The sequence below is a fragment of the Mastomys coucha genome, unplaced genomic scaffold, assembly GCF_008632895.1.
Source record: "Mastomys coucha isolate ucsf_1 unplaced genomic scaffold, UCSF_Mcou_1 pScaffold9, whole genome shotgun sequence".
NCBI classification, from domain to species: domain Eukaryota; kingdom Metazoa; phylum Chordata; class Mammalia; order Rodentia; family Muridae; genus Mastomys; species Mastomys coucha.
In genome coordinates, this window is record NW_022196915.1 from 89,116,408 (window position 1) to 89,126,944 (window position 10,537).

The following is a 10,537-nucleotide window of genomic DNA, read 5'->3' on the forward strand; positions in this document are numbered from 1 at the left end:
TTAATTTCATATTATAAAATTATTATCGTGTTGTATAACTGTAAACTATTTCTAAAAGTACAAATGGCATCTCAGAAATCAAATGCTTGTTCTTTAAGGTTATTAAATAAATACAAAATCCTCCAACCAGCTTTACAGTTTTCATTGCTCTTTCTAATTAAAAATTACATTCTTGAGTAATTAAATGGGGAAAGCACCTGCTTAATACCCAGCTCAAACCAAAAAAGACTCCAGCCCATAACATCAGGAAATGCCAAAGCTAATCATCTTTCAGAAGGAAATGCTCACGCGCCCCATTAACCACACATACCATTTCTTTTTACATTTTTAAAATTAGTAGTGTCTGCTGAGCTTTGAGTGAAAATCCCCCTAGACTTCTTTACACCATTTAGAGTGCCCAGAACTCTGCCTGGCACACAGTGGTCATTCATTAAATGCTCATTGGATAAAAATGATTCAACAAGTGACTGCATTTGACCATAAGTCCGAAATCGATGCCAAACCTTTTCATAATGCTTACAAGTCTTATACTCTAAATATATTCTTTAGAGAACAGAGAGGGCAGCAGCTAGCCCAGATGATCTGATTCTCTTGACATAAAGCCAAGACCTCTGGGATGAAGGCTCAGTGGTGAGCTGAGCTCTTGTTGAATTCTGACTTTCCCAGCTGACAGGAAGAGGTGAAAGGTAATCCCTCTTTCACAGTTGTCCTCGCGCCACAGACCTGTCAAGGAAATGACGGACATAAAACAGACGCTGCTGCTTCTCACTGTGCAGTGAGATCCCATGTTCCTGGATGGACCTTAGATTATGGTACACACAGATTATAGGAAGGGATGATCACTAAGAGTGATGGACTGCAAGGCGGAAGAGGAAACTGCTGGTTGCTCCACCCCGTGAGCTGGGGACATGTCTATAAAAATGGCTGACATCAGAGAAGAGCTTTTACTGTGTAAACATCCAACGAAGGGAATAATGGGTTTCTACATTTCCAAAAGCTAGGAAAGGAGATAGCCTTTTTAAAACAATCTCAGTTTCCTGTAGCAAATAAGTTTACTTTGGTGGGGAAGTTTGAAACTATCATTTTAATAAGAGGACAGTCTCACTCAGGAACTTCTGTGTCTGAATTGCTTTTATTTATACATTAGGAGAACTTATGTTATGCTTCTGGTTAAGTTCATAGTATCTTTTTTTTTTTGAATACTGTATATATGTCCTCAGGAACAAACAAATTACAAATTTTTACCATCAATCAAAGTGCAATAGTCAGTTAAACAGTAGGCTATGTGTGAGCTAGGAATATGTGGCCAGAAATGATATCAACTAGTATCTCAGGACAGCACTTAAGTAGATCCTAAAGTAGATTCCAACATACACAGCAACACTTGTAGTCGTGTGAAGCAGATGCCCCGGGAACCTGTTTCATCTATTCACACAGCGTAGAAGATTTCTATGACTGAGTAAAACTCTGACTTTGTGGTGACAAATTAAATAAAGTGCTTGTGACAAAAGTCTAGGAAAATCAGAGATCTGAAAGTACTGAAATGTTTCAGGAGAAATTCAAGTTTACATTAAATATATTCTTCTATTATTATCAAAATGAAATATTTATAAGTCTGTAACAGGCAAGAAAGAAATGAATTGCCCAGCATATGCAAGGCACTGGGTTTGATCCCTAGCATGACACAAGAAAAAAAAAAAAGATTGTTACTGTCCTATTATCTGAACTTAAAAACATATCCACAATTTATGCTTTAAAGATTTCTTGGCACATTATACATCCTTAAGATACAGCTAAGGAGAAGAAAAAAACTGCTGGGTTCATTTATCTAAGCTGGATCCCCTAAGAAGACCTCCCTAACTCCTGCCAAATGCCCAAGAGCCGACTAAGAATGGGCGTCCTTATAGCCACAGGACTCAGAATAAAGCACAGGTGGAATGAACTCAAGCAAGCTTATTAAGTCATGTCATGCCATGGTTGGGCCCGGTACTATCTGAGAACTCTCTCATGGGACAGTAGTAACACACTGTCAGATGCCTGGATTCTATAGCACCTAAAAGCCCTTTAAATCACCCAGAGAGGCTATGTACAGTGTAACCATTCCGAGGTTAATTTGTAGTCTTTCTGGAATCCACAGTGAAACTGAAGCAGGGAAGGGAACAGGAGCCCCAAAGAGGGAGGATTACTTGGAAAATGCTTCAGTCAACTTGGCTGATAAATTTTTGACTCAAGAATGACGGTCACTAACCTCATCTCTCTCCCTACTCTTCCTTCACCGTCCCACACCCTCCACAATGTTTTTATGATTTAAAAAAAATTTAATTAATTAACTAATAATTTAATTAATTATTTTTGTTCTCCTGCATGTTCATCGGAGAGTCTGCAGAGAAAGAACAACAAAATGATCGCTTACTATAAACCATGAGGACACAGAAGGCTGATATCAGCCATGTTTTGGCTAAGGTGAACTCAGACACAGTGGCATGTATCTCCAAACATAACTAACCTCTCAAAGACTTTGCAAAGTTCTGGAGGGGACTACCTCACATCATAAATTACAGCTAAAATCTTATTTCAGCTCAGGCTTTCTCTGTCAACACACTCTAAATCATTTAATCATTTATTAGCATTTGACATGTTTCTCTAAAAATAATCAACTACAGCCTACTAGCCACACAGAGATAACCTTATATGGTTTTCCTTGTGAAATGAAGAACAGGGTTTCCTGACCCTGACATGGGAGCTTGTCATACCATCATTTTGTGCAACTATGGAAATATATTCAATTTTGAACCACTCACTCTATGTGGACAAGGAAAGAAAAAAATGTGAAGCCCTTGAGAGGCAAGCCATACAATATCCCAAGAAACTTTACTTAACATTTTTAGGGGCTTCAATTAATGGGGTGTTCAAATGTCAGATCAAAGGCAAACGTAATTTTTCACTGTGCAGAACCCAGTGTTTGCTAAGCATTTTATCACAGGAATTTGCATCTAACATGAGAAACACGGGGACATTGTGTCTCTGCTATTGATCTGTTATTTGGTTTGGCCAACACCCTCAAACAGGAGGGTAAGCTTTCCCATTGTTCTACTTAGACATCGTAAAACTGTAAAGGGAGATGGATCTTGATCGATGATGTCCTATGCAGGACATCATGTGTGTGCAACCATTCATCTGTCACTGGCTGCTGCAGCCGCTATGCTGAAAGTACATCAAGCTGTTTCTTAGTAGATTCCAAGTCACCCAGAGACAATAGCCTTACCACATGCTCCTTTTCAAAGCTAATAATTTTCATGTACTTTTTATTTTTGGCACTTTGTTCTTTGCACTTCTTTTCTTTTTCTTTTTAAATAAATATACGAATATCAAAGATAACCTTGGTTTCATTTTTGGCACAAAATGTTTCTGCCACTGCAGTGTCTTTAATCACAATTGAGATATAGCTGACATATCTCAGTTACTTGACTGGTAATGAGAGCTTTGTTACTAAGTTTGGAGAATGATACTCTGCTGCCAGTGATGCTGACCACTCTTGTATTGCTCTCTCTGTGTGTGGGTGTGTGTGTACACTTAAGTTTCACTGGGAGGTAACTCTGATGCTGGTCCCTCAATATTTACTTTTCTAATTAGTTAATTTTACTCAAAGCTGTCTAGAGCCACAAGGGATCTATGTAGGGTAGTGAGAAAAAAGAACTTGTCCACAATGATAATTGATTATGTCACAAACAGAAAATGCTTGCCTACTTGCCAAGGTCACCACCTTCAAAACTAATTTTGGGGCTCAGTGAAGCACTCCTACATTTTGACATGCCAGCATTTTAATGCTAAGTGTGTTCCAACTTAACAGGTTAAGTGTTAAAGATCAGGAATGTTGCCTATCAGTATTATGCATCCATAGTTCTCTCTCCATGGTAGCACACAGTCTTAACAGCAAGACTACATAACAGTGCTCCAGTGTTCTCCTCCACTAAGTTTCAGCTCTTGACTACTGTGCACATAGACTACATTTAGATCCTTATCACAATCGTTAATGTAGAAATCCAATCTACCTTCCAGTTTACAACCTGCTTTTGTAAAGTTCAACTTGGTTACACAAAAAGAAAGCTATTATTTGAGATTTATACATACTCAGTTATTCTTATAAGTACAACTCAAAAGAGATTTACATTTTTAAGTGAAACAATTAATTCAAAAGCTTATTACTTTCTCAAGAACTTAAAATTTGGGGCTGGTGAGATGGCTCAGTGGGAAAGAGCACCGACTGCTCTTCGGAAGGTCATGAGTTCAAATCCCAGCAACCACATGGTGGCTCACAACCATCTGTAATGAGATCTGACACCCTCTTCTGGTATGTCTGAAGACAGCTACATTGTACTCACATATAATAAATAAATAAATAAATCCTTAAAAAAAAAAAAAAAAGAACTTAAAATTTATCCCCAGCCAGTCTTCAATCTTATAAAAATATCACTGTTAAGCTGAACCAAGTCAAAGTAATGATTCCAGACGACCAGGAATGCTAGAGCAGTTTAGTATCCAGAAGTACTCTCAACTTGTCTACACAGCTTTGATGGCTGGGCTAGCATGGCTCAGTAGTCAGAGGCTAGGTTTTTATTTGCAACAAAGTAGATGCCTTCATCATTTTATAAGTAAGAAGTATATAATAAGTACCTTGTGAATAAGGAATTTGAATACTAGCTTTTAGCCCAGTGTACATATATACCATGTCATCATGGACATGGTGACTCAAAAACATATCACAGATGTTAAGATATGATATGTGCCTGGAGATATAGTGAAGGTAGTGATCAGAACCAACAGTACAGTAATAATATAATGAGAGAAGTGTGCAAGTACATACACTCTTTGACTTAGCAATTGAGGTTGTAGAGATTTATCCTTTAGAAGTAGTTAGACATACACATGTGTGATGCTTGGAGTCATGTTTGTAATGACAAAAGGTAGGAAAGAAGAACACTCCACACATCAACTTCCCTTCCTCTTTTAACATAGAAATGCAAACATTCCGATAGCTTTTATTATTTGCTTACTATGCACCAAGACCCAGAGCAGATGCTATCTGTCTGCTTATCTACAAATTCACATAACATTTGGTATTGTATCCGTGTGTCATTTTAAAAACGCACACTGTAGATGACTGGACCTTCCCGTTTTCAGCTGTTTATGTTCTTCAATGTAAGCATAGCCCATGCATCCCAATGTGAAAGGTTCAAAGGGCTTATTGTTTCACACATAGTTTACATGAGTGTTTGACGTGTTTAGTATCTGTAACTTGCTCGATGTCCTGAGACTCTTCCCTTGACTTCAACACAGGGTCCTCTTGATGGAGGACACCACAGAATGGCTCCAACTGAAAGTTTCTGGAGACCCAGATCCTGAGAAAAAGCATGGCAGGGCAGAGGAAAGCAGGGCAGGGTAGGGCGGGGCGGAGTGGGCAGATTTCATAAAGTAGTCAGCTCCTGGCAGATAAGACTTCAGGCAAAATGTTGCCTGTCTTTTAGAACACCTTTCAAGGATTGACACAAGCTGTGACATTCTGTGATTTGTCAACATTACTGAATTCTATATAACTGACCCTCAGATGAGTGTAGTAGATCCAAAAGGACACTTCTGAGCTTCTAGGACATAGTTATAGAAGTGCTGGTGGAGTCTGATTCCAGAGGGGTGTAACACGCTATCAAAAAGTTCAAGATTTACTTGCTTAGCAATTCAAAGCTATCACTTTAGAAGACATACAACAGCATCCATAACTCACTAAAATTATTCTTTTGCAATTATAATACCCAATGCTCTAAAACTCTAAAAACATATTTGTAAAAGTTATATACAGCTACAATTATTTAGAGGAATAAAATGACTTTCAACTCATCTTAGGTGTCTTGGTCAACAGTATTTAGAATAGCATCCACTATATTGTATAATCTAGACTACCCAAAAAGGACTTCCAGGCTGTAAATCTGACATTTCAGATGAATTCTGAAAGGTTTACCTCGTGTCTTTACTAGATATGACCATGAGTCACATGTACTCAAACTGATGGTCCTGATGAAGCTCAGGCTGGAGAAGGGTATCCTGTGCCTTATCGTTGTTGATGTAGTGTGATAGGGAAAGCTACGGGTTCTAGGACAAGATAATCTGGGTTCAAGTCAAGAGGAATCACTCTCCAATGCTGTGATATTGGGCAAATAACATCTTCACTTCCTCATTGACTTCTATCGGGGTCGAGAGCTGTACATTCCGTGCAACGTTATCTGAGTAATATATTGAAATAAAATGAGTTTATAATGCCTCATAAACAGAGGCCACTGCTACAGCCTCAAACCAAATCCAAGGCAACACTGTAGGTTTGGAGGAGTTCATGTTGACACTCATGGCTGTGGGAACTAAGCTGATGACTTGAGTTTCTTTCAGACAGGTTTTGATGACTAAGTTTAGTGACTCATCAGTTTGTTCCAGACGTAAGCTTTAGTACACTGAATAGCTTTGGGGTAAAGGATGTAACTTCCCGGGGAAATAATAGAGGAACTTGAAAGGAAACCTGTACCGCTTAGTCTGATATTCTCTGGTTTATCAAAATAGCCATTTGACCATGCAGAAAGTACTGTGGTCAAGGAAGACTCAAATTATATCTGTTCTAGTGGGAGCACAAGGGAAGAGAAGTTTCTAAACTCCACCTTTCACTCAACAGTTCAATCGCGGGCTAATGTAAGGAGTTTCTAACTTGGTTAAATGTGTAGGTCAATGAAGCCTGCCCCAAACAGAATTTCACGGACTTTCTGTGCACACCTAGCAATGGTAGATTATAATCTCTTTGGGGAGGAATCTTGAATCAGTTATTTTTAAATTTCTCCCACTTTCTCCTGTAAAGCTTCCTTGTTAAGAGCTGAACTGGAATGCTTCCATCGGCCACCAAGGAAAGAAAGATCTATCTTGCCATTCTATAAAAGTGGGTCACTTCTGATCCTCCCAGAGTTATGACCACAGGTAAAGAACTTCTCAGCCTATATGTCTCCAGGCAAATTCTCAGAGGCCATCAAAGGCAATGGCTGTCCCAGATTTTTAGCATTTCTCCTTTGTATAACTGGTAGTAATTCTCTCCAGATCTTCTCTGGATTCTAATCTATGTCACATCTCCAAGTCTCAGAAATGTCTGGAATTCCCTTACAATGTGGCTACAGGGGTCAGGATTCCCAGGGACCAATGAAGTGCTATCTCAAGGGCTGCCTTACAGTAACCACTCATGTCATTCAGGTTACAGAGCCCTCTCCTACCTTGCCCATCCTAACACTCTCTCGGCTCCTTGCACAGAGGTTTGAAGTGCACAAAGTACATTCTCATCCCTTTACACCTGGATTGTGTTTATGTGTGACTTTCTATTGATGACAATGGGAAGCAGTGCTACACTCTTGCACAACTCTAAACATTCCTGTCCCTTTTATTTGGTCTGTTTTTATTTATTTATTTTTTTTGGTTTTTCGAGACAGGGTTTCTCTGTATAGCCCTGGCTGTCCTGGAACTCACCCTGTAGACCAGGCTGGCCTTGAACTCAGAAATCCGCCTGCCTCTGCCTCCCAAGTGCTGGGATTAAAGGCGTGCGCCACCACCGCCCGGCTAGTGGTCTGTTTTTATTAACATCACCAACTCCCCATAGGTGGGCACTAGAAGCTTTATCACGAAATGGAAGAGAATGAGAGCCACAGGGGCCAGGATGTGGGCTGACTTCCAAACGCCCGGCTACGTCTACAGTGTGGCTGTGCGCCTTCTGCCATGCTCTGAGCCTATTCTGATAGCAGTGCAAACCGCTATAACCTTAATTGCTGACAACTTTACAGATTTTATTACAAAGTTCTCCACTGTCTTGTCCATGTCTTGTGCATTACCACGAAGTATCAGAGAAAATGTCACAAAGAGTATATCTGGGAATCTAACATACTGGAGCCTGCTCTCCACCTCTAACTCATGGAGGGCCCTTGAACACCCTATAGGTCATTGTAAAATGGCAATAAATGGCAAATTGTGGGTAGCTGGAGTGGATAAAGGAAGTAACACACATCTAACCTGACACTTGGACCAGGATATTAACTGCATGAAGAGCATCCAGTTACATTTACTTCCAGTTACATTTACTTACCATTCTGGGCCCCTTTAGCCCAAGCCAATTGTTTCCTAAAATCAGGACCCAGAAAGATTTTCTGGGTCCTGAAAACTATGCTCTCCAAAGTTCCTTTGCCCACGAATCATCTGTACATCTAAGAGGTAAAAGCTGTTGGGGTAGATGCCTTCCTACCAAACTCCCAGACGTTATTCACGATCCCAGTTTGAGGACCGTACTTTTAAGAGGTTGTTCCTAGAAAGACTGAATTCAGGGCTTGTGACTCCCAAAGGTTAAATTTCATTACAGAGAAAGGATTTTCTAATTGTATCACTGCTGTCATCTTCTGACCTTTTGATTCCCTGGGTTGGGGAATCTTAATTCTTCTTTCCTAACAGATCTCTAATAGTAACAATGTCACTGCTCAGAAAGCTACACCTGTCAGAGGCTAAGAAAACCCAGAAGAAAATCTCTTTCAATCATCACTATTGGGAGAGGAGCAGTCTCCTTAAGGAAGTGTCCCTCCACCCCCCACCCCCCAATACTTTAAAGATTGCTGCTTTCCCACTCCACTTACCACCCACCGCCCTGGTTTCCAGACCTTCAGATCATTATCAGGTACATTACCCTGTAGGTGTTAATGGGAATGTCGATGATGATGTGGAGTAAGTCTCCCAGAGCAAGACTGGCGATCAAGATATTGGGACCATTTCTCATGCACTTGTTCTTGTAGATGATTCTTAGCAGTGTGGAGTTCCCGATGATGCCTAGCACGAACACGAGGCATGACACGATCGTGTTGATGTATTTAAAAGTCTTGCTGATCTCAATATTTCGTTCGCACGGAGGCGGGAAGGATCTTGGCGGGACTCCAGCCACCCTCCCTCCTTTGGTCACCTCTGCAGGTGCGGAGGAACGCATCAGACTGGAGTTGGAACCTCTGGTCCAGGAGGTTTTAGTAGGTGGTGTCATTACCTCTTTAGTCCCGAGAAGAGACGGCGTGGCTTGGGCAGGTGGGAATCCTCTTTTCTCTCCCCATGCCCCCAGCAAGCCACAGGCCAGCAGCAGCGCCACCAAGGCGCGTCCGCACCGGCTTGCGGGCGATTGCATGTTACAGCTTGCTCTCAGGAGAGTCCAGTAGCCGCTCCGCTGTTTTCAGTCTGGAGACCAACAGGGGAATGAAGACAGGACACTTTAGTCAGCTACCCCAGCCACGCCTCTGAAAACCCTCACGCTAGCCGGATTGCCTCTACCCGCGCCAGTTAAGTTTGCGCGCCAATGGGGAACTAGGGCGCACGCCACCCGCTGGTCTGCATTCAGTCTCCTCCCTGACCCTGCTCACAGTGTTTTAATCCCCAGCCCTGCGGTAGACGAGTCGCAGTGGGGAGGAGCATTCGGACAGGGATGTTCCAGACTGGGGAGGGTGGGTGTCCCAGGGAAAGAACGCTCGTGTTTGCCGGGAAGAAGCAAGCCCAATTTTAGCTAAGCTTGGGGACCCGGAGTGAAGGCACCTAGAGGCCAAGGGCAGACGTCAACGCACTCAGCCAAGAACCGAGAGAGTTACAGATCAGCACCAACTTCTACGCTTCCCCAGTGACTTCAAACCGTCGCTTTATCTCGGTTTAAATCACTGTTGTGTGTAAGTTTTACTAAGAAAACAAAACCAAAAAAAAAAAAAAACAAAAACAAAAAACAAAAACAAAAACAAACTACTAAGCAAAGCGGAAGCCCCAAGGCAAGGTTCAGCCACAGATGTAATTCAAAGCTAAGCCTGAACGGTTCTTTACCTCGCACGGATTGGAAGCACCAGGAGTCTCGCCTCTAGCCGGGAACCTCCTTCCCAGGTCCTCAACTGCCTCAGGGGGCTTGCGGCTCGCAGCAGGAGCCCAGCTGCTCCTAAGCAGGCCTCTCTCCACTCACTGAATGCAGCTCAGACTCTGACAAAAGGCTGAGAGAATGCCAGACAGCGGATCCACCGCAGCTCTCTCAGGGTCTGTGCTGTCCCCAGACAAGTACTTTTATTCATTCGGTCCCTTCCCAGCATCAATCACCGCCAGACTCCTCCCGCCTTTTCTGAGCGACCTTGCCACAACCTTTTCCCTTGGGCGATGCCCGGACAGTCTTAGCCGCAGCTGACCGCTGGGAGGGGCAGTCCTAGTTCAGAGTTGTGCCTCACACCAAGCTGTTTATTTCTCACTCAACTAACACATCTCATGACAACCTGGGAGCTGGAGCCTGGGAGAAGGTTCCGTGTCAGCCTGGCCTTTGGGTACTCTGACGGTTCGCACAAATGTCCTGTAGTGATTCCTGAAATCTAGTTGGTTTGGAGGAGGTGTCTTTCGATTTTTGTTCGTTTGTTTTTTGTTTTTGTTTTTGTTTGTTTGTTTGTTTGTTTTTGCTTGTTTTATTTTGTCTTGCCCT

General features: G+C 42.0%; 1 protein-coding gene across 1 annotated transcript in view; it reads right to left on the reverse strand.

Moving 5' to 3' along the window:
- Positions 1-10,274, reverse strand: part of Ednrb (endothelin receptor type B) — a 30,559-nt gene extending 20,285 nt beyond the window's left edge. The window contains exons 1-2 of the mRNA XM_031361640.1: positions 9,904-10,274; positions 8,744-9,276 (exon numbers count right to left, since the gene is read on the reverse strand). Coding sequence (XP_031217500.1) covers positions 8,744-9,226 — 483 coding nt within the window. The 5' untranslated portion in view covers positions 9,227-9,276; positions 9,904-10,274. The remainder of the gene's footprint in view (positions 1-8,743; positions 9,277-9,903) is intronic.
- Between the last annotated feature and the right edge of the window lie 263 nt (positions 10,275-10,537).